Consider the following 24,339-nt stretch of genomic DNA (forward strand, 5'->3'; position numbering starts at 1 on the left):
AGTCCCCTGCCTGAGACCCTGGAGAGCCGCTGCCGGTCTGAGTAGACAGTACTGACTTTGATGGACCGAGGGTCTGATTCAGTAGAAGGCAGCTGCATGTGTTCATGTGATTCTCTTCATCATATGCTCAAGCCACAGCCACAAGCAGCGTACCTTTACCCCCAACCTCCCCACAGATCGACACAGGGAGCCATGATCCTCCAGGGGCAACTGCAGAGGGCAACTGCATCCCAAAGCTTCGACGCAACTCGGGCAAGCGAGCCAAGCAGCGCGACCCGGTGCGCCCAGGGAGGAAGCTCCTCAGCCCTCTTCCAGACACACGTACCATGATGAGCCCTTTGGCGATCTGTTCCGAGCAGCCGTGGCACAGCTCCCCGAAGAGAGCCCAGTAGTCCTTCTTGCAGTAGAGGCGGCCATCCTTCTCGTAGTACTGATGCGAGAGTGAGGTTCCGCATTCGCAGCATCTGCGGGCGCATCGCCAGAGAGAGAGAGAGGGAGGGAGAAAGAGAGAGAGGTCTGTCTTTTGGACCCTTAACAGGGCAGATGGCACTCCGCTCCATGGGGAAACCAAAGGGGTTGAGCTAAACACTATCTAAAACAACAATCGGGTTGCCAGGTCCTTCTTCACTACCGGCGGGAGGTTTTTGGGGCGGAACCTGAGGAGGGTGGGGTTTGGGGAAAGGAAGGACTTCAATGCCATAGAGTCCAATTGCCAAAGTGGCAATTTTCTCCAGGGGAACTGATCTCTTATTGGCTGGAGACCGGTTGTAATAGCAGGAGACCTCCAGCTACTACCTGGAAGTCGGCAACCCTAGGGAAGAGAGGGACCTCAGTGGGGTACAATGCCATAGAGTCCATAGTGTTTAGTTCAACCCCTTTGGTTTCCCCTGACTTTTAGGTTGACTTTCTTTGTTCCCCTTTTCCTTCCGTCTTTACTCCGCTCTGTGGGCCAGAGTGACAGGCACATGACCACCTCTTCCAAAGTTGCAGCCTAAGGAATGGCCATGCTGACTCGGACCAATCTCGTGCAATGTTTTGCCTACCCCGATAGTAGGGTTTGCCAATCTCCAGGCAATCTCCTGCTGTTACAATTGATCTCCAGATGATCAAGACCAGTTCTCCTGGCGAAAATGGCTGCTTTGGAGGGTGGACTCTATGGTATTATACCCTGCTAAGTTCCCTTCCCAAACTCTGCCCTCCTCAGGCTCTACCCCCCAAATCTTCAGGCATTTCCCAACTCAGAGCTGGCAACTATACACAGTGGCCCCTTTGTTGTCCCAGCAGCAACTGGTATTCAGAGGTACACTGAGTCATCAGGCCTGGTAGCTGTCGATAAATACTTCCATGGGTGATAGGTCTAATTAAATGTTTTATTTCAAAAAGCTGTTGAACCACCACTACATCTTGCGGTCATGAGTTCCATAAGTTAATTATGCCTTAGGTGAAGACTTTCTTTCGTCCTTCCTGGATCTTCTGCCTTTCCGCTTTGTTGGATGACCGGAGTTCTGGTGTGACGCAGCGAAAACAAAAAGATCTCTTGCTCCATTTTCTCCAGCCCATTCATAATTTCATAACCCTCTCTCATGTCACTCCTTCATGGTCTTCCCCCCTCCACTGAAAAGCACCCAACTCTTCACGCCGTCACTGAGAGGAAAGTGTCCCAATTTCTACTGGCAATGAACAGGGGAAAGCCGTGACTCAGCATCCGTTTGTCATGTCTGGGTGCCACCTGAACTGGAGAGGTGAGGGGAACCACAGCAGGGCTTCCCCAGAGCCCTGCCTCAAGAGCATTTCCTGGCTTGCAAAAGGCAGTTATATCCTCTTGATCTCCAAGCAGGGGAAAAGCAGAATCCCCCTCCCTCAGATCACTTGCCAGTCAGACTCGTGGGTAGGGTTGCCAGCCTCCAGGTACTAGCTGGAGATCACCTGATATTACAACTGATCTCCAGCCGATAGAGATCAGTTCCCCTGAAGAAAATGGCCCCTTTGCCAATTGGACTCGAGGGCATTGAAGTCCCTCCCCAAACCCCACCCTCCTCAGGCGCCATCCCAAAAACCTCCCGCTGGTGGCTAAGAGGGACCTGGCAACCCTACTCGCGGGGAAAGCCCTCACCCCCTCCAAAACAATGTGATCCCAAGGACAGTGTGTGAACTGCTTTTTCTGAAATGGCACAATCGATATTGGATGCCCACAGGCACTGCATAAGGCTTTTGAGAATTCAGCAGTTTGCAAACTCCTGCCTAAATCCCCAGCATGTTTCTGCCTCTTCTGGTCTATGGGGAAGGACATTAGATGAGTCCTTGTTGGATCAGTAGGGTTGCCAGGTCCCTCTTTCCCACATGTGGGAGGTTTTGGGGGCAGAGCCTGAGGAGGGCAGGGTTTGGGGAGGGACTTCAATGCCATAGAGTCCAATGGCCAAAGCGGCCATTTTCTCTGGGTGAACTGATCTCTATCAGCTGGAGATCAGTTGTAATAGCAGGAGTTCTCCAGCTAGTACCTGGAGGCTGGCAGCCCTATGGATCAGACCAAGATCTACCCTAGCCTAACATCCTGCTTCTGACAGCAGATAGCCAAATGCCCTGAACGGAAACCCACAAGCAGGGCAGGAAGACACCAGTCTTCTCCCGATAACTGCTCCCGGCCTCTGGCCCTTCGGAGGAACCATTGCCTGTGGGCAGGCAAGGAGGCAAAAACGGAAGCCCCACTTCCCACAAATCTATATTTAACTAGCGGAATTCACTGCCACAGGACGTAGCGACAAAAGTAGTTTCAGCCATATTTACAGAGGACAAGTCTAGGAGGTCTAAGAGGAGCCTCCATGTTTAGGGGCAGTGCGTGTCTGAAAACCAGGAGCTGGGCATAAGTCACAGAGGTGAGGTGTGGCTCTCCTGCCCTGTTCACGAGGAGGCTGCATGGGAGGAAGCAGCAGCAACTTGGCTAACCTCTGGCGGGGGTTTCTCCAAAGGAGCAACGAAATGACACCATAGATTCGCTTCCTGTTTGGAGACGGCCTGTTGTGAAGACACTGTTTATCCTCCCACGCCCTGTGTTCCGGTGTCAGAGTCACGCCAATGAACTCAGGCCCCTGGATCATCTCCTGATGGGAAGCTTTAAGTCACCAGAATGCAAAGGCCATGGGGACAAAATTCAGAATTTAAAAAACCCAGGGCTTTATTTCAGGGGAGTAGATGCAGAGTCTACAGTACAAATGTAAACTGGTTTAACCACTCTAGCTACCAATGGAGAACCTTTGGAACCTTCAAGGAGCTCAGGGTTGGGTACACAGCTCCCCCCCTTCCCATCAGTCTTCACAACATTCCTGCGAGGTAGGTTAAGCTGAGAGTGTACGACTGGCCCAAGGTCAACCGGTCAGCTTTGTTGCAGGGTGGACATTTGAACCTGGGTCTTCCCTGTCCTTGCCTTACCCTGTACCCACGACAGCACACTGCTTCATCCTGTATAAGGCTAAGCGCGCTCTAGAAAGGGGTGTGTGTAAAGCGCCATCAAGTCCTAGCCAGTTTACGGTGACCCCATAGGGTTTCCAAGGCAAGACACTTTCAGAGGGGGTTTGCCATTGCCTGCCTCCAATCCTGAAGGGGGGGGGCTGAATGGCCTTAGGAGCTGGCGCGACCCCTGCACCGGCGTATCACTTGCACCGGCTAAATGGGCACTAATGCCAGTGCAGGTGCCGGCACAGTCGCCGTGGCAGCATTTCTCCAGTGCAAGTGCTTGCGCCAGCACCAAAGGGGTGTTTCCGGGGGCGCATCCCCATGGAGGACTTTCATTCATAGGGTCGCCATGAGTCGGAAGCGACTTGACGGCACTTAACACACACAACACATCCCCATGGAACTGTATAGAGCAGTTTCACGGGGCTTGGGGGAAAATTCCATTTTTGGCTTGCTGTGCTGGGCCGGCAAGCCAACCCGGGCCCACCACAACTACCTCTCCTTAGGATTGCACTGCTCAATATGCACATTTACCTCTGGCACCAACAACATACTGCGGCCCCTAACCAGCACATTTCTTCCCCCAGGGCAGTGAGGAGAAGTTACCCGATCATTATGGGTCTGATGGAGATGGATTTTGTTCTTTGGAGCACTGTGAATTCTGCCGGGATGGTTATTTACAAATCATTGGGTCCCCCTTCAGAGTTATCCTGACTCATCTAGTACTTTTACAGTGCTATACAATCTAATATTTTCAATTAGGTTTTGCAACCAGATACTGTCCTGACGTCAGCTGCTTTGGGTTTAGTGCTCTTAACCGACTGAAGATTATTTCATATCAGAAAGCAGAGGGTACAATATTTTAATTCATAGATAGAGAACACAGATGTGTCCTGAACTTACTCTGAACTTACACTCCCCCCCCTCCCAAAATGAAATGGGGTTGGGATAGAAGTTTCTGGATTGAACGCCAGCGCGGTGTAGTGCTTAAGAGTGGTGGTTAGGAGTGGCAGACTCTAATCTGGTGAACCGGATTGGTTTCCCCACTCCTACACATGAAGCCAGCTGGGTGGCCTTGAGCTAGTCACAGTTCTCTTAGAGCTCTCTCAGCCCCACCTACCTCACAGGGTGTCTGTTGTGGGGAGGGGAAGGGAAGGTGATTGTAAGCCGATTTGATTCTTCCTTAAGTGGCAGAGAAAGTCGACATATAAAAACATACTCTTCTTCAACTTTGTACAGCATAACTGAATGCAACTGTGTGAGAGTGTAAAGCTACTGAGAATCTCTTGACACTATCCTGGAGATATCAGTGGTGAACCAATGATTCTCAGAAGTGCCAGGACATGCACTCTGCACGCGCTTTTGGTCAGCATTTCACACTTTCCCTGATGTAGCAATACTTGTGAGCCCCTTGGTCAAATTAAGCCACCCTGCTATGAATTTACCAACATTTTAAATGTATTTTTCCCCCACGCCCTGGCCACTCCAGTTAAAGATCAAACCCCAAATCCTTTAGTTTCTTGGGGAATTGTGTCCAGAGCTGCCCACCAACTAAAGATTTATTTTAGTCGATTAATCCTCTGCCTTTTAATCTGCAGTCAATCCATTATATTCAGCTGACTGTTCATATTACCGAAAACCTCCATTCAGGGGCCTTTTAAAGATATTGATGGGAAGGAACTTAGAATTTAATAAACAAAAGCTCCTCGTGAGAAGGAAAGACGGGCTGGAATATCTCCCCTGTCGGTTCCAAACCGCAGTGACTCACAAGAACCAAAATAGCCTCAAAATTTAAGCAAGATTGTCTCCACCTTGCAAGCCTGCAGATTCAGATCAGCCTGCACAAATTAATCAACTAGAGGTCAAGTAGATTAATCTGCCCATGAAACCCATGGGCTCAGGGCCCTTCAGACAGCCAAAATCCGAGGCAACCCAAATTCCACAGCTCTGCAAGTTTGGAGCTTCAGAATCTCCAAGTGCAAAACGCCATTTCCTTTTGGGGGTGTCTTTATTATCCGGCCAAAATATCGGCTGTGTTTTCATAGAATCAAAGAGTTGAAAGGGACCACCAGGGTCATCAAGTCCAACCCCCTGCACAATGCAGGAAATTCACAACTACTTCCCCCCCATACACCCAGTGACCCCTACTCCATGCCCAGAAGATGGCCAAGATGCCCTCCCTCTCATCATCTGCTTAAGGTCATAGAATCAGCATTGCTGACAGGTGGCCATTTAGCCTCTGCTTAAAAACCTCCAGGGAAGGAGAGCTCACCACCTCCCAAGGAAGCCTGTTCCACTGAGGAACCGCTCTAACTGTTAGGAAATTCTTCCTAACGTCTAGACGGCAACTCTTTTGATTTAATTTCAGCCCGTTTGTTCTGGTCCGACCGTCTGGAGCAACAGAAAACAACTCAGCACCCTCCTCTACGCATGAAGCCAGCTTTTGTTGCAAAGCCTAGCGTGGGCTGCGAACGCAGCTCCTGAACAGGATAGCTGAAGCTCAAGCATCTCTCTGCTTTTGAAGAAGGGCCACGTGCAAAGATTTGCTCCTCCGCAGCATTTCTTTTCGACCTTGAATGCTCTGCTTACACGCTGGTGTCAAATCGCGCATCGCAAACCACGGCACGCATGCAGCTTCCGAGAGGTCGTGAGAGCCTAGCAGGTATCATTGGGCACCTCTGGAACCCTCGCTAGGACGCTAGGGGTGAACCAGGCGACGGAAGCGGGGGTCCATCTAACCCTGAAGCAAAAAGACAGCCTAGCGTCTGTCCAGCCATATGGAATGGACAGATGTGTGTGTGGGGGAAAGACAGCCTGTATCAGATGCCAAATAGAAGCAGCCTGGTGTACTCAGATCTTCTTGGACTCTGGGGACAACGCTGGAATAGGCTTCGCTATTAGAAGTCACAACTATATTTCCTCTCAGCTTCTAATTTGAGAAGAGCAGGGCCGTGGCTCAGTGGCAGAGCATCTGCTTGGCAGGCAGAAGGTCCCGGGTTCGGTCCCTGGCACCTCCAGCTAAATGGATCTGGCGGAAGGTGGCGTGAATGATCATTCAAAGTAGACAATGCTGACCTTGATTGACCAGTGCTCTGACTCTGTATAATGGAGCTTCGTGTGTTGGATTTTATTTTCTATGTACGTTATTTATAATCTGTCTTTCTTGTTGAGACTCTAGGCAGATTACACAGAATAACCCATCAATACAACCAACAGGCTGGGACATCCAATGAATAGGCAATGCAATTGGATTTTGACTTGTAGAAATCTGGAACTCACAAGAGGTGAAGCAAAGCATAAGTATTAAGATTACATGTTAAAACAAATGCAAAAAATTACGTGGTGGGACCCTACTTACAGCAACGGATAGTATGAACTGTATACAGTGGTACAGTCCCTAACCCTTTACCCCAAGGTTCTTTCTAAACCACATTGTTACAGTACAGCCCTATTTCCTTGTGCAAAAAAACCCTTCTTGAATAATTCAGTTTTGCACAGTTTGGAGAGAGCCAATAAGGTGGGACCCTTAGTTTGTAGGGGGAAGAAACCTACCCCTGAAGAAGAAGAGTTGGTTTTTATATGCCGACTTTCTCTGCCTTTTAAGGAGAATCAAACCGGGTTACAAGCTCCTTCCCTTCCTCTCCCCACAACAGACACCTTGTGAGGAAGGTGGGGCTGAGAGAGTTCAGAGAGAACTGTTACTAGCCCAAGGTCACCCAGCAGGCTGCGTGGGTAATCAAACCCGGTTCTCCAGGTTGGAGTCTGCCGCTCATGTGGAGGAGCAGGGAATCAAAACCAGTTCTCCAGATTACAGTCCTCCGTTCTTAACCATTATATTATGCTGGCTCTCAATACATACCCTGTAGAATACATGCCCTGTAGTCAAACCTCTGCAGACTTTGTGCTGCTCTTAACCACTACACCACACTGGGACCAATTGTAGGATTGATTGCATATGGGCAATTCCATACCACAATGGTATTTTTGGGGTAGGTGGGTATCAAATGTTTCTTAGACAGTGGTAGATTTTCGGGGGGAAATACGTATTCATTTATCCATTTCTGGAAAAGGTGCGGCGGGCCTCTTTCAACAACATTTTAAAAAAGAAATAACACCTTTTGCTGAAGAAAGAAACCACAGTCCAGGAAACACTGAGAAAGCGAAGGGCGGCCCTCTGCACTTGCAAGCAGGGGAAAACCCTGCCAGCAATCTTAGCAACTAAAAACCAGCTTGATCGCCTCCATTTCCTCGGGAAAAACTTTCTCAAAAATTCTGCAGAGGAAGGAGGAGCCACTTCTGTCTTTCTAAACAGCTGGGGGGGAGCTTCTGATTCACCACATTGCAGTGGCTTTGCTGATTTCCATTCCCTCCCGTCAGGCAGGTACTTGGGGAAAAGGGGGAGGGAGAATCAGCCACGCTTCCCATTGTCTGGAGCCTGCCCTCCCCCCTCCACGCATGCTGGCTGGCCAAGTGAGAAGGAACCCTAGGAGAAGGGAAGGAGTCAGCCGGCTTGCAGCTGCTATGCGTGAAGGCATTCCATGCGACTCAGCTTGCACTGCTGGCTTCCTCGGCCTCTTGGGCTGCAAAGGATTTGCATCGCAGGAACCTGCCCGGGACCCTCACAAAGGGCTCTCCCCTTCTCCTCTGATCCCACCATGCCAGCTAGAGGCTGCATTGGCTGCTACGCACACACACACAAATGCACCAAACGCTACAGCTTGTGCAAAAGGAGATATCATGCATTACGGAGGAGGGGGATTTTGCAATTCAGTCACACGCTTTAGCACAGTATTTAAAGACTGCTGTCAGTTGCCTTGGGCAGTTTTAAATGGAGAGTGCAGATGATAAATGTTTTAAATCATATCAAAAGACTGCGTGGGCAGGCACCCAAGCCGACCTCTGGATCATCCTGCGTTGTTGTGCAGGTGCCGTGCTTTCGGAGGCAGGAAACCAGCATTGTGGCCCCAGAGAATTCCCATGGATTCCTGCCTGCCCTCCTCCAACTTGCAAGGGGCAACGCCCCCCCCCCATCTTTCCCAACAGAGGGAAGGAGGCAGGCCGTGCTGGAAGCTATGGACCAGATGTGCCGGAGACGTCTAGCCCGGCCCCTCAGCCTTTTCTTACGCTGTATCCCCCCCTCTTTGGCGCTGGGAGGGGAATACCAAGCAGTGATGACATCATTCGGGGGCCACCCCATTACATCACCCTTGCGGAACTTCCCTGCTCAAACTCTAGCGGGAGGGAAGCAGCCAATCAGGGGGCAGCCTGCGTTAACCTTTGCATTGCTGCTTTCTCTGTGCTGGGCTCCTGCCTTTGGCACACTCAACAACAGAAGCGGTGACGAACTGCTGCACAGAGCCAGGCAGGGAAGCTGGATGAAGGGCTCCGAAATCCTGGGCAGGCTAGCCGGCACCGTCCACTGGCAGAGAACGTCGAAACAACTGCTTTATGGGGAGACCAATATGGTCCCTCCATATTGGCAGCAGGGCAGAGCCTGGGCCAGCCTAGAAGGGAGGTCATGGCATTAGCAAGGATGGATCAGGAGGTTGGGATGAGATCACCGGAGATCTGCATCAGGCCTTCTAGTGCGACATCGAAAGGCTATGCAGCCAGATGTCTGCTGCAGCACACAAGCAGAGTGTGAGGGAGGCAGCCCACCCTATTGAACGTCCCCCGAGGCATGCTGCCTCGGCACATGGAGCTTCATTCACAGAAAGGCTCCCCCTTTCCACAGGTACCACTAGGAAAAGGCTCAAGGATTCCAGCTGTGAGCATGAAAACCCCTCTTGAATAATTCAGTTTTGCACAGTTTGGAGAGAGCCAGGAAGGTGGGACCCTTAGTTTGTAGGGAGAAGAAACCTGCCCCCAAAGAGGAAGAAGAGTTGGTTTTTATATGCTGACTTTCTCTACCTTTTAAGGAGAATCAAACCGGCTTACAATCTCCTTCCCTTCCTCTCCTCACAACAAACGCCTTGTGAGGTAGGTGAGGCTGAGAGAGTTCAGAGAGAACTGTGACTAGCCCAAGGTCACCCAGCTGGCTTCATGTGTATGAGTGGGGAGGGAAACCAACCTGGTTCTCCAGATTAGCCTCCACCGCTCATGTGGAGGAGTGGGGAATCGAACCCAGTTCTCCAAATTAGAGTCCACTACTCATAACCACTACACCACACTGGCTCATGGTGGGAGCTCACTTCCATATCTGATATCAGCCCAAACATGCTCAACTGCTTCATCTCTCTCCCTCTCTTTCACATGGAAATGAGTATTAGCAATCAAAACAAGACATTTAGCTGACAGCTCCAACATGTTAAATTTGCTATCAACTCTTCCGCTTTCTCTCAGCAGGGCTACCAAAACAATGAGCAAAGGAACTCCAGAACCACCATTTGGGGTCCAAACAACACCTGGCCAGGCAATCTGTCTTTATTCATTCATTTATTAAAACATTTATATCTAGGGTTGCCAACCTCCAGGTACTAGCTGGGGATCTCCCACTATTACAATTTATCTTCTGCTGATAGAGATCAGTTCACCTGGAGAAAATGGCTGCTCTGGCAATTGGACTCTATGGCATTGAAGTTCCTCCCCAAACCTTGCCCTCCTCAGGCTCCACCTTAAAAATTTCCCACCAGTGGTGAAGAGGGACCTGGCGACCCCATTTATACCCTACCTTTCCTCATAGTTCAAGTTTTTTCACACTGTCAAGCCTGGCATACTGCAGGAATATTTTCAAAATTATTTTTTTGTGTCTATTTCATTTATACTCCTCCCCCCAAAGGGATTTTACAGCATTCTCCCCACTTACATTTTACCCTCACAACAACCCTGTGAGGTAGGTTAGGCTCAAGTCAGCCAGCAAGCTTCCATAGCAGCGTGAGGATTTGAACCTGGATCTCCCAGATATTCATTGAACACTCTAACCAATACACCAAGTTGGCCCTGCCCTGTTAATTTCCAGCCCTCAGATACTCAGAAGAATCCTCTCTCCAGATATGGAGTCTGTGCTGCTTGCTGAGATCTACAGCATATATCAAAAGACCCTGTTGTTTGCCGTTGCAATATCCTGCGGCAGTGAGTTCCACTGGTTAGTCACAGTGTGCGAAGAAGCAGGGATTCAGCACTTCCCAAATATTCCACAGAGGTACAGGCGACTTACAAAACAAGCTTGTTTCAGATCCTTTCTCCTTAACATAAGAAAAGCCATGCTGGATCAGACCAAGGCCCATCAAGTCCAGCAGTCTGTTCACACAGTGGCCAACCAGGTGCCTCTAGGAAGCCCACAAACAAGACGACTGCAGCTGCACCATCCTGCCTGTGTTCCACAGCACCTCATATAATAGGCATGCTTCTCTGATCCTGGAAAGAATAGGTATGCATCATGACTAGCATCCACTTTTACTAGTAGCCATGGATAGCCCTATCCTCCATGAACATATCCATTCCCCTCTTAAAGCCTTCCAAGTTGGCAGCCATAAGAAGAGTCAGGCTGGATCAGACCATGGCCCATCACGTCTATCAGTCTGCTCACACACTGGCCAACCTGGTGCCTCTAGGAAGCCCACAAACAAGACGACTGCAGCCATCCTGCCTGTGTTCCACAGCACCTAATATAATAGGCATCTGCCTTTCCCAAAGCCTGTGGACGAATCCCTTTGTCCTATCCCCCACGAAAATGGAGCTGAAATCCCTAAAGTGACAATAATTTGCTCTGTGCTTCCCTTCCCCGCCTCCCCTTCCTCTTTCTGTCTGTCCCATGGCCAAAATGCAGTGTGTAAGACCTTTGGGGCAGGGACTTGTCTTTTTTTCTTTCTTTTTTTGCTGAAGTTCCTCTTTACGAAGGGCCATCGACAGTATAACAACCCTACAATATTTGCCAGGCCACAGCACTCCAACAAACGGTTTAAATAGCAAATCTGGCACTGGCAAGAAAGGACAACGAAGGGTGAACTTCACTTGCATACGTAAGCGGGTCTCTGCTGTCAGGCTGGCAAGGTAATCATAAATTAAAGAATTCCAGATTTGCTGCCAACAGAAAGCTTCCATGGAGGATGACGTCAGAAGCTCTCTGTGGCTGGAAACAGGCAAAGAGTTTTAAAAGGGAACTGAAAATGGTTTTGCTTCCTGCTGCCTCTTCTGTCACCCTTTCATTTTGAGTCAAGCAGGTGCTGCAGGTTTTCAGAATAACAAATGCCTGCCAAACCTGTTCAGAGACAAAGTGGAATGTATGCCTTTGACTCTTCCCCCCCCCTTTTCAATAACACCAAAGTCTAGAGATTCTGAAGTGGTTTCAGAAGGCTTTGGGGGATGCAGCTGCAAAAAAAATGATTTGACAGAGACGTGGCAGCCTAGGGTGCTTACGTTCACCTTCTTATCGTCTCTGGTCAAACAGGTTTGATAGGGTTATTTTTTGCGAAACCCAGAAAACCTGTTGAGGGGAAAAGACAATAAAGAGACGAGTGCCTACATCCCAGGCAACAGTCTCTCTCACAGCCCTTTGGTTTTGCTATCAGGCCTCTCAAGCCCAAGATAACAGACTCAGGCTTTGCAAGGAATTGGGACACTACTGGGAGGGAGGCTGGCTTGATGTCCTACCCCTATCACATCCCCACAGCCTAGAGCTGACACTCCACCTCTCTCGCCACTCCAATAAGCAGCTTTGACCCACTAGAGCCTCCATGTCCAGAGGCAGTATACCCTCAAATACCAAATACTGGTAGCAAACAAGGTGAGGGTATCTTCCTGCCCCCATCGTCAAGTTCCCTTTGGGGGCATCCAGCTGGCCACTGCTAGAAACAGGATGCTGAACCCACCCTAGGCTGATCCTGAGGACAATCAGGGAGCTGAATTTCTCCAAGACTGTATAAACGCCGACAGAGACTTACTTGGCTTCCGCAAACAGGAAAGGGCTACTCTGGAGCACGCCGGTCAGCTTCTTGGCGGGGACTCCCTCCTTGCCACCTGCCCGCTGCCCACCCCGAATGCAGGCCCGGCGGCACAGCCGCCTCGGCCTTGCCAAGGCGGGCCTGGGCCCGGGGCACACCTCCAAGGACTCCAGCTCTTTCCTTGGACCTCACGGCGCCGAAAGAGGAATTGCCTGCACGAGGAGCAGGCCAGCCTTTCCCGTCGGCTGTTGGCTCTGCTCTGCTCTGAGCCTCAGGCCTCCGCCAGTCTAACCCAGCCCCCAGGCAGGAAGCGGTGCTCTCATTATAACGGAACACCCAACACTTCCTCTGTGACCACCTCCTCTGCACAGCATTGGCCCCGGCTAATTTGTCCCCCCCCCCCGGGAAGTCACGCAGCCGGCATTGTCCTCTGGGTCCGCGCAGAGCTCGGCGAGAGCAGCTCTCACAACGGAAGGGCCGGAGCAGTGCCTCCTTATTGATTTATTTTGCAAATTTATAGCCCGCCCTCATTCCCAGCCAAGGCCGGGCTCAGGGTGGGGAACAACATTTTAATACATAAAATCCAATTAAAACCACATATTAAAACCGCAACAGAATGGCCTTAAAACAACATAGACTCTGCCATGATATTGGGTTTAGGCAGCTCACCCCCCCCTTTGTCAAATACCAAGGTATGGGGGGGGGGGGACCAGCAAAGATGGATAAACTTGCGGCTGCCCTCAGTTACAGGCCTGGCAGAATAGTTCCATTTTACAGGCCCTGCGGAACTGGAGGAGAAGGAGAAAAGGAGGAGGAGGAGAAGAAGAGGAGGAGTAAGAGTAGGCGTTGGTTTTTATATGCCGACTTTCTCTACTACTTAAGGGAGATTCAAACTGGCTTACAATCACCTTCCCTTCCCCTCAACAGACACCCTTTGAAGGAGGTAGGGCTAAGAGAGAGTGACTTGCCCAAGGTCACCCAGCTGGCTTCGTGTGTAGGAGAGGGGAAACAAATCCAGTTCACCAGATCAGCCTCCGCCGCTCATGGGGAGGAGTGGGGAATCAAGCCCGGTTCTCCAGATCAGACTCCCCTGCTCCAAACCACCGCTCTTAACCACTACACCATGCTGATCCCGCAGGGCCCTGATGTCACTGGGGAGACTACTCCACCAGGCCTGGGCCGAGAAAGCCCTGGCCCTTGTAGAGGACAGCTGCACACTCTTTGCCCCGGGGACCACCAGCAGATTACTACCGGTAGAGCGTAAAGCTCCATCCATTGCCAAGAGCATGAGCATCCTCCTTCAAGCCGGCAAGCGCTCCCCGCCCCCAATCAACAGTGCGATTTCAGCTTCCGGACATAGAAGGCTTCCATTGTCAAACCCCTGTGACACCACAAGCAAGCAATGGCAGTGGATTCAGGATGCTCGCCACAGCATTGCAGACACACTGGCAGGCTTCCGCTGTCACTCAGTCCACCCGGCGTGGGCGAGAGAAAACAGAGACTCGGTTCCCGGCATGGACAGAGAGGAAGCGGGCAGTCCAAACCATCAGGGTTGGGCCTCGGGAGTCAGCCCCGTGCCGGACGTGCAAAGGCAGCTTGGCTGTGAGGGAGCAGAATCTCCCTGCTCTTCAAATTAGCTCCACCGTTGTTTATAACCCCAGCGCCAACGCGTCAGTGTGGGGGGACACACAGCCCATTCAAAATGCGGAGGTGCTGCAGCGATCATCTCCGGCACATCTGGCACATGCCTTCGCTCCCAGCTGAGCGGCACGTTCCAGGTGGCCTGGGCAACTGAGCCAAGCCCAAGGCTTTCCAACGTCCCCAGGAGCTTCTGGCTCGGCTTCCTCTCACCAGTCGCCCGGAACCAATGCGCGTTACAGCGAACCACCCCCCTCCCCGGCCCTCAAAATATCGTTTCGAGACATTCAAGGACGCGCGAGTCACATTCGCCATTTCGTTTAAGATGCTACGACTTCTCGTTGGCGTTCACCAATTACGGGGACACACCGGAAACGAATTAACAAGCACACTCTAGCAATTGCCGTTTACGTTTGCCCTGCCTGGTTGCCGTTCACTTTTACATTTACATTTGCCCCGTTTGGTTCACTTGGAAGGGTGGAACTCTGCTTAGGACCGTAGATCCCATTCTGACCTTTAGGAACAGTGTGGTCTGAGTTCCTCACAGGAAGCTGGTGACATTCAAAAGCGACATACAGGAAGTTTATTTCAGATGGAAACATTATGGGATGTTAGTACGGCTGCGAACTCAGGCCTGAGAAATTCCTGGAGATTTGGGGGCCAGGTGGAATTTGGGGAGAGGAGAAAGCTTGGCAGAGTTGTGATGTCATAAAGACTGCCCTCCAAAGCTCCAGTTTCCTCTCTGTAGTATGGAGAGCAACTGCAGTTCCAGGCCCCATCTGGAGGTTGGTAACCCTAGGTGCAAGGGATTGTGATGACCCCCCCTGCACACACACATACGAATGATCCACAGACTGACATCTGGTAAGATCCAAGCAGGTGCCACAGGCCAAAACCACAACGTGACACCTAGCCACAGCCCACCTGTGTGTGGCAACTTCCCTCTCCACTTTTAAGTTAACACTAAATCAGTGTTGTGCTGTGAACACATCAAAGAATGGCAGGTGAAGTCAGCAGTACCCATGGGGGTAGTCTGAAAGGCCCTGATGCTTTAGGTAGAAATGTATTTTTTTCCTCTCCCAGTTTAAAGCAAGTGCTGAAAATCTGGTGGTTCAGGTTAGGATGAGGAGAAAAAGCCAGCTGTAAAACAGCACCTACTGGCTCATGCCAATGTAGTCACCAATACAGTTTCCTCCTCCAAAGTCTGGACAAGGTTTCCCACTATTCTTTAAAAAGGCAGAAAGAGAGCCATCTAAATGCAAAAATGAAAAAGTTTTTTTTTTAAAGGCAGGTAGCTGACTCCATGCACAAAATGTGTGCGCATGTGTATCTAACAGCTTGATTAGCTAGAATGTATGTTGGCAACATGAGCCATAGCATGACATTGCACCAGTGGTACGGAACCCACCATGCCCACTTTTAAAACCTTTTGTCCATCTTTATACACTAGCAGGACTCAGAAACAATCGAGTTAGAAGACCTTTATTCTAAAAAAAAAAAAAAAAGCAGTAGACAAGTGCCCGGCAGAGGATAGATCTCTTGGCAGCTAGGAAACATGATAGCCAAATGGAACCTCCATGTTCAGAGACAGTGTATCTCTGATTACTCAGTGCTGGGGAAACAAAAAAGGACTCTGTATCCCCCATTTATATCCTTTATAGAGGCATCTGGCCAGCCAGTGTTGGAAAGAGGATACCGAGCTAGATGGGCCTTTGGTCGGATCCAAGCGGGCTCTTCTGATGTTCTTATGCTACACTGCTCTCTGATATTTCTAACTATAGGACAGGGAAAAGAGCACTGCGCTGTCCAGCTCAATACACCAGCTAGGCCTAAAGTCCCACTTACCACCATCACCCACCATCCCTGACAGCCCCTACCTGAAGCAGTCGGAGTGCCAGTCGGCGTTCAAGGCCTGCAGGTATTGACCGTCGTAGATGCTGTTGCTGCAACTTGCACATATTGGCAGGTCACTTCCTGGGGGGGGGGTACAAAAAGACATGGGGGTGTCAATGCCAGCTCAGAGAGCTGAGTCAGCAAGATCTCCATGGCCACAAACCCAGGCGCAAATTCCCAGGAACGTACTGGGCAATCAAGATTTCCGGGGGGTTGCTTTTGTCTGCCCCCCCCCCACACTGAGCCACCCCTCCTTTCTTTGAACCAGTGTTCAGAAGCTTCCTAATGAGATAAAAGCCTCTGTAAATGTGTGGGGCAATTTCCGCCTCCCCTGTCAATAATCATAGAATCATAGAGTTGGAAGGGATCACCAGGGTCATCTAGTCCAACCCCCTGCACAATGCAGGAATTTCACAACTGCCTCCCCCACACACAGCCAGTGACCCCTACTCCATGCCCAGAAGGTGGCCAAGATGCCCTCCCTCTCATGAACTGCCTCTCATGAACTGCCTAAGGTCATAGAATCAGCATTGCTGACAGATGGACATCCAGCCTCTGCTTAAAGGAGTGCTTACCACCTCCCGAAGAAGCCTGTCCCACTGAGGAACCGCTCTAACTGTTAGAAAATTCTTCCTAATGTCTAGATGGAAACTCTTTTGATTTAATTTCAACCCGTTGGTTCTGGTCCGACCTTCTGGGGCAACAGAAAACAACTCAGCACCATCCTCTATATGACAGCCCTTCAATTGCCGCTCACACAAAGTAAAGGCCACCCTGCTCCCACTGATGGTGAAAGAGCAGGGGGGGTTACCCCTCCTCTGCGGAGTGAAAATTAAAACACCCATCCTACCAGAGGGAACCGCAATCCCAGTAATGGGTTCCCCGAGGCCAGGAATGCCAGGTTCCTCTGTCCTTTTTCCCCATGGCTGCTGGTACTGGATCAATGCTTGCTTTATATAATAAACCGAACTGTCCCTTGATTCACCTCCAGGCACAGAGGAAACAAGGCAGGAAAACAAGGGGAAGAGAAGAGGACCGGGGTATTCGCTCGGTTACCTTGGGGTACATGAATGAGAGGGATTAAAGCAGCCAAGGCTTAAAACCCCGAACCAGTTGCAGCCCTGGAATGCTAATTGTGACAGAAAGAAGGCACCTCTAAGGTCGTCATTAATTAACTGCACCAAACCTCACCTTTGTTCATCCCAGATTCCCCCCTCCCCAGCCCACTCTTATAGCAGAATCAAAAAAGGACTTGAAACCTGATAAATTGGGGCCCTGGGAGCTAATTTGAAAAACTTAACACACACAACCAGATCTTTTTAATGCTGGCATTCTCACCCAGCTCCATTGATGCGGGCTAGAGTACCCAGCTCCATTGATGCGGGCTAGAGTACTACAAACAAACACCTAAACGTATATGCTAAAGCACTAAGAAATCTGTAAAAAGGGGGGGAGCCCCTCTGACCTCCCACCCCTTCCTGGTTGTGTGTGTGTGTGTAAAGTGCCATCAAGTCACAGCCGACTTATGGCAACCCCTTCTGGGGTCTTCAAGGCAAGAGACGTTCAGAGGTGGTTTGAAGAAGAAGAGTTGGTTTTTGTATGCCAACTTTCTCTACCACTTCAGGAAGAATCAAACCCGCTTACAATCACCCTTCCCTCCCCCTCCCCACAACAGATACCCTGTGAGGTAGGTGGGGCTGAGAGAGCTCTAAGAGACTTGCCCAAGGTCACCCAGCTGGATTCATGGGGAGGAGTGGGGAAACAAATCCAGTACACCCGATAAGCCTCCGCCGCTCATGTGAAGGAGTGGGGAATCAAACCCAGTGCTCCAGGTCGGAGCCCACTGCTCCAAACCACCCTGGCTTCCACCGCACAGCCACCCTGGTATTCCTTGGTGGTCTCCCATCCAAATACTAACCAGGGCTGACCCTGCTTGGCTTCCAAGATTGGGCTTGGCTGGGCCACCCAGGTTGGGCCCTTCTGGCTTTGGTCCTCCTTTTCCCCGCCTTCCTCCTGCCCAGAAAGAGCTGGAGGAGGGGAATGCAAGCAGCACCCTGGACAGCTCCCAGTGGACAGGCTTCTGGGCTTTCCCCCGGCTGGCGTGGAAGGCCGGCCGCTGCGAGTGGGAGAAAGAAACCCCTGGGGAGTGACAAGCGCCCAGGCTGCTGCACGGCTAGTCCCTGGTGAGGAAAGGCACTCTGCACGTGCTCGGGGAAGACCCGCTGCCTTCTCGTTTAGGGCGCTGAAAAGGAAACCGGGCGAGCTCGGATTCCAACCGAGCCCCCTGAGAAGGGCAGGCGAGCCGGTTTGGGGGTGGGGGGAGACTTGGAAGGCTCTTGCAACCAGAAAGGAGGGAGAAAAGACTTGTGTCCCCCCCCTCCTCGTCAAGGGCACCGCTTCACCTGGAAGGTCCCCCTCCGAAGCGGGGCGGGGCCGTGGCTCAGTGGCAGAGCATCCGCTTGGCATGCAGAAGGTCCCAGGTTCAATCCCCGGCATCTCCAGTTAAAGGGACTAGGCAAGTAGGTGATGGGAAAGACCTCTGCCTGAGACCTTGGAGAGCCGCTGCCGGTCTGAGTAGACAATACTGACTTGGATGGACCGAGGCTGTGATTCAGTAGAAGGCAGCTTCATGTGTTCATGAATCAATCTTGGGGAGGGGCTGTGGCTCAGTGGTAGAGCCTCTGCTTGGCATGCAGAAGGTCCCAGGTTCAATCCCCGGCATCTCCAGTTTAGAGGTGATGTGATGGACCTCTACCTGAGACCCCGGAGAGCCGCTGCCGGCCTGAGTAGACAATACTGACTTTGATGGCTCCAGGGTCCGAATCAGTATCAGGCAGCTTCATGTGTCCGCCGCGTGCCCGCGCGTGCGAAGACGCGCACGCGTGTCCAAGGCGTGCAATGCAGCAGACGCCGGCCGGCACGGCTCCTCCTGGCGGGGCTCAAGGTCACGTACGTGAGGGGGGTCGAGGCGGGGGCGCGCGCGGAGGGAGCAGGGCAGTCCCCCCGCCCCTCCGGATCTGGGGAAACGGGGGGGGGCAAGGGGGTCCAGCCGGGAGGGGGGGGGCGCGGATCGGGACCCACCTTCGTCCTCTCCCATGGGCTCGTCCCTCCAGGTGCAGCAAAGCAGCATCAACCTCATGCAGCCGCCCCGCCTGGCCCCGGTCGGGCAGCAGCAGCGGCGGCGGCGGCGTCTGCGGGCGGCGAAAGGGGCTGGGCTGCGCCGGCTGCGGACTCGCCCAGGCCGGCTGCGCGGCGGCCCTGGGAAAATGGGGCGGGGGGAGAGGGGGCGGGGCCGACGCCTCCCGCCCCGCCCACAGGCGATGCGCGGAGCGGCGCGTCCCGGCTGGCCCCCGCCCCTCTCGCCTGGGCTGGTGGGGGGGGGGGTGAGCTGGCGGCGCTGAGACCCGGCACGTAGCCCGCCCGCCGGGGCTTGGCGCTCCCCCCGGCCTTCGACCGCGGGGTCTTTTTGTTAAAGGGGCAGGAACCCCCCCCCAAAAAAAAACATATATGTTATATGTTTTCTTTTATTTTCTCTGTTTTGTTTTATGTATATTATAATTTTTCTTTCTTTTTTTTGTTATTAAAATAATAATAATAAAAATTCATATTAAAAAAAAAACATCACGGGCAGAGGGGCTTTGCTTTCTCGGGAAGACTTGACCGTTTTGTATGCCGACCACTTAAGGGAGAATCAAACCGGCTTGCAATCAGAGGGGCCGTGGCTCAGCGGTAGAGCCTCTGCTTGGCATGCGGAAGGCCCCAGGTTCGATCCCCAGCATCTCCAGTTCAAGGGACTGGGCAAGTAGGTGATGGGAAAGACCCCTGCCTGAGAGCCATGGAGAGAGGCGGTGGCTCAGCGGTAGAGCATCCCTTTGGCATGCGGAAGGTCCCACGTTCAATCCCCGGCAGCTCCAGGTAAAGGGCCTAGGCAGGTAGGTGATGTGAAAGACCTCTGCCTGAGACCCTGGATAGCCAAGGAAAGGGGCCGTGGCTCAGTGGGCAGGGCCGTGGCTCAGTGGGCAGAGCCCTCTGCTTGGCATGCAGGAGGTCCCAGGTTCAATCCCTGGTATCTCCAGTTAAAGGGACTAGGTGAGTAGGTGATGGGAAAGACTTCTGCCTGAGAGCCATGGAGAGGGTCTGTGGCTCAGTGGTACAGCATCTGCTTTGCATGCAGAAGGTCCCAGGTTCAATCTCCAGTTAAAGGGACTAGGTGAGTAGGTGATGTGAAAGCTGCTGCCGGTCTGAGTAGACAATACTGACTTTGGTGGACCCAGGGTCTGATTCAGTGTTCAAGGTTGTCGTGTGTTGATCTAATAGATAACTTGGTTGAGCTCCCCTTCTCCCAGCTGGCGACCTTTAGTTTAGCTATAAGGCTACCAGGGAGTGGCTGTGGCTCAGTGGTGGAGCATCTCCTTGGCATGCGGAAGGTCATAGGTTCAATCCTCAGAATCTCCAGTTAAAGGGACTAGGCAGGTAGGGGACGTGAAAGACCCCTGCCTGAGAGCCGCTGTTGGTCTGAGTAGACAATACTGACTTGGATGGGCCAAAGGTCTTGTTCAGTAGAAGGCTGCTTCATGCGTTCGTACCAGTCTCTCCCTGTTTGTTGTGTCTCTTACAATTCCTGCTCTCAGGAACTCATGCACGGTGTCCTAAATGTTCACTTGAAGCTCACAGCTCACAACAACCCTGCGGGGTAGGTTAGATGAAGAGAGAGAGCCCCAGAGTTACCTAATAAACTTCCTGCCAGAGTGGTAGACGGCAACGGTTAAGAGCGTTGGACTAGTTTCTGGGAAACCCAGGTTCGAATCCCCCCCTTGCGCCATGAAAGCTCACTGGGTGACCTTGGGCCAGTCACACTCGCTCAGCCTAACCTACCCCACAGGGTTGTTGTGAGGATGAAAAAGAGAGGAGAACGATGTTAGCCGCTTTGGGTCCCCATTGAGGAGAAAGGCTGGGTATAAATGAATTGAATGAATGAATGAATAAAATAGTGGTATAGGGATTCGAACCCAGCTCTCCAAAGCCAGCATGCATTCCACCACCCCAGATGTATCTCTACAGCTGTTAATTTATGCTGTGAATTCCAGGGAAGATGTTTCATGCATACGCATCTCCTTTCTAGTGGATACAGTTGGAACTGAGGAATCTATGCAGAACAACTGAATTCCTGGGTGTCATCTTCAGCTTGTCTTCAGCCTGTGACCTTCATCTACAATTCTATCCAATTTTCAATCATGCACATTGGACTTGAATTCTGAATGGCATCTGCAGTATTATTCTTAGTGGTATTTTTATAGAGTTGATATTTTGGGATTGCATTACAGAATTGTTGTTTGGGATCTTCTATATACTTGGTGGCCACCCCAGATCTGGCATTCTCCACAATAGTCATTATTAATCCACACAACAACTGTGCAAGGGACGCCGCTGTGGCAGGGGGCCAGCTGAATCTCTGGCAGCTGTGAAATTCAGAGCTCAGTCTTGCAATGATCACTCTACAGCGGCTCTCTCGGACCCAACTGGAATGATTCAACCAGCCCCCCCATCACCTTGTCTCTAGCTGTTCAGTGGGGCAGGGGCATAGCCAGCTTCTATGGCTTTTCAGGGGCTGCCCCCTTCCTAGGGGGCTTTAAAAAATGACTGATGTGAGAGACAAGGTCCTCTTAACCTAGTGCATCTCTGGCTTGTGAGTCTCTTTCCAGGGATCAAGTGGGATACAAATATTTTAAATAAAATGCTTCGAATGAAACGAAAAGAAATATTCGTCATCGGTGTCAGGAATGTACCTGTCCAACAAAAAATACTTTGAAGTTCATCAGCTATAACCTGCTTCTTGTGAACACCTTCCTATTTCCTTGGAGGGTTTAAAGCAGAGGCTAGATGGCCATGTGTCAGCAATGCTGATTCTGTGAACTTAGGCAGATGAAAGGGAAGGCAGGAAGGGCTGTGTCAATGCTTGGCTCTTGTGACCCTTTCTTGCATGCCCAGGATCGCCACTTTGGAGTCAGGGAGCAATTTTCCTCCGCAGGGATCCTGGAGGTTTTTTTTTTTTTTGCCATCTTCTGGGCGTGGAGTAGGGGTCACTGGGTGCGAAAGACCTCTGCCTGAGACCCTGCCGGTCAGAGTAGACAATACTGACTTTGATGGACCCAGGGTCTGATTCAGAAGGCAGCTTCATGTGACAGCTCCCAAGAAAACAGAAACGACGTTTCCTTTAAAAAGTTATTTATTAGTTGATTTTATTTTTTGGGGGGAGAAAGCAGTTATGGTTCTTCTTTATAAAAAGTGTCCCATCCCAGTTACATCGAAGTGAGTAGCATGAAGACGTGGAGCAGGTCAGCCGGTCATGGACGGGGATCCGGGACAGGTGCGGGGCAGCCCGCTTGCTCGGATCTAGACGACGTGACGCTGCCCGCATTAGATATGCCGGCTGCAGATTGGCGGGGCTAATCCGCCAAGGGTTCGGCCGTCGGCAGCCGCGGCGGGATTGAGGTTAATCCCATTGGTGCTGCCGGCCTGACCTGAGCTGCTCCCCACGTAAGCAGGCGGCGTGTCGGGGTAGGAGAAACGGGCTCCAGTTGACGGGCCCCCGGGTTAACTAGTGGGCACCCCCCCTTATATCCAAAGAGGAGCCTGCAGAGATAGACTTGACAGGGGGCAGGGCCAACTGGCCAGGGGCTACTGACCCCCGCGTGTGGGCACGGGGCTCAGGAGCAGGTTAAAGTGCTGGGGCAGCCCCCTCCGAAAGCAGCCCCTCCTTGGCTGCAGCACCAAAGAGCCCCGGGGGGAGTGGAAGGTGGGGAGGGGTGTTCCCCCCAGGGTGGTCGTAGCACCAGTGAGAGGGACAATGGGGGGGCTGGCAGGGGGACGTGGGGCGAGGCACGAGGTGGTGGAGGAGGTGGTGGTAGAATCTCTGCTGTACTCGGGGTGGGGAGGTACAATGGAAACCAGGCAGTAGCACCAAAGTTCATGAGGTGAATGGTGTGAAGTCCAGCAGGGCTACTTTCTCTTGCGGCCGACCCCTACAAGAGAGAGAAGATCATTAGCACGGGGAGGGGGACGAGAATGAAAATCTCTCCTGCAAGTTTGGAGCTGGAGCTAAGCCTAAATCATTTTGGGGGTGGGTGGGAGTGGAGGGAGATCATGGGGTTGGATCCTACCAGCTTTTCCGCTGGTGAAAAGGAAAAGTTTTGACTATGTCATGTACCTTTTCAGTACACATAATGGATTTACACATATAATATACATAGGCCATTTATTGCTTGGTAATTTGCAGCACGTTCCAGACTGAATTGCCCCACATAGTTTTTTGAGTTTTTCACGCTGAACCGTCATTCAGGAAGTGACTGCGAAGCAGGCGCATACCTACTTCGCATTTCTTAAGAGTCCCTTTAACATGACCTTTTGTGTTTGCTCCACCCCTGCAGCGAAGAATCTCCTCAAGGAAGCATGCAAAATCACAGCCACGGTTAGCTATGCACACAGCAGTTGCTAATGGCTATGCAAACATTGTGCGTTCAACTTGCGCTAAGGAGAAGTGAAATCAGGATGACAATTTTTGTATCAGGGATGAAAAGTTTGAAATCCTCTCTACTGAGAATGACTTTTTGGAGACCAAGGTGACTGGACTTCTGAGCATGGTTCAGGTAGAGGTTGCCAACCTTGTTGAGCTCGTGGGTGCTTTTGGAATCTTGGGAACATTGAGTGGGTGCCACCACAAAATGACTGCCATAGGGAAGGGCACAGCCAACCACAAAATGGTGGTAATGAGGGAAAGGCAAAGCCAACCACAAAACGACTGCCACAGGGAAGAGCACAGCCAACCACAAAATGGATGCCTTGAGGCTGGGATAGGGTTGCCAGGTCCTGCCTCTTCTTCGGTGGGAGACTTTTATGCCATGGCATAAGGCCCCTCGTGAGGTGGGACTTCCAGTTGTAAACCAGACGCGTCAGCTGGTCAGCGGGCAAAGGGGCAAATTGCCGGGGGTTTGCCCGCCACCACCGGGCACCTGGCAACCCTAGGCTGGGGCCAGTCACAAAATGTTGGGAGATCCCAAGCCAAGCATCCTCCTACAATGGAGGCAGCTGTTTCTGAATGGGCTCTCCCTACAGACCCCAAAGTGATGCCTCCTGGGACCTTCTGAAGCCATCCCTGCTCCAATGAGGCAGAGGAAAGCAAGGATTCACTCTTTGCTTTGGGGAAGAAACACTTTAGGGAAGGAGGAAATGGGCATCAGAAAGCATTAACGAATTGTAGTATTATGTGATTCTTAATTAACTATAAGATGAGAATTTTTTTTTATGTAGTGTCATAACACCCCAACGGAAGTCCAATGGTGATGGGCACTGAGGTGGGGGTTGGGACTCAGGGCACTATGGAGATATATATTAAGAGAATGTATCTTTTAATTATTAGATAATTAGTGCTCTTTGTATTTCTGTTTGGTTGTTTTGTTTGTATTTTATGTTTTTTTTT

At 51.4% G+C, this 24,339-nt stretch overlaps 1 protein-coding gene across 1 annotated transcript in view; it reads right to left on the reverse strand.

Annotated features, from left to right (window-relative positions):
* LIMK1 (LIM domain kinase 1) overlaps positions 1 to 19,018 on the reverse strand; it is a 31,878-nt gene extending 12,860 nt beyond the window's left edge. The window contains exons 1-3 of the mRNA XM_056865162.1: positions 18,945 to 19,018; positions 15,848 to 15,944; positions 326 to 464 (exon numbers count right to left, since the gene is read on the reverse strand). Of these exons, the coding sequence (XP_056721140.1) occupies positions 326 to 464; positions 15,848 to 15,944; positions 18,945 to 19,002 (294 nt within the window). The 5' untranslated portion in view covers positions 19,003 to 19,018. The remainder of the gene's footprint in view (positions 1 to 325; positions 465 to 15,847; positions 15,945 to 18,944) is intronic.
* Between the last annotated feature and the right edge of the window lie 5,321 nt (positions 19,019 to 24,339).

The sequence above is a fragment of the Euleptes europaea genome, chromosome 19 (assembly GCF_029931775.1).
Source record: "Euleptes europaea isolate rEulEur1 chromosome 19, rEulEur1.hap1, whole genome shotgun sequence".
Lineage (NCBI taxonomy): Eukaryota > Metazoa > Chordata > Lepidosauria > Squamata > Sphaerodactylidae > Euleptes > Euleptes europaea.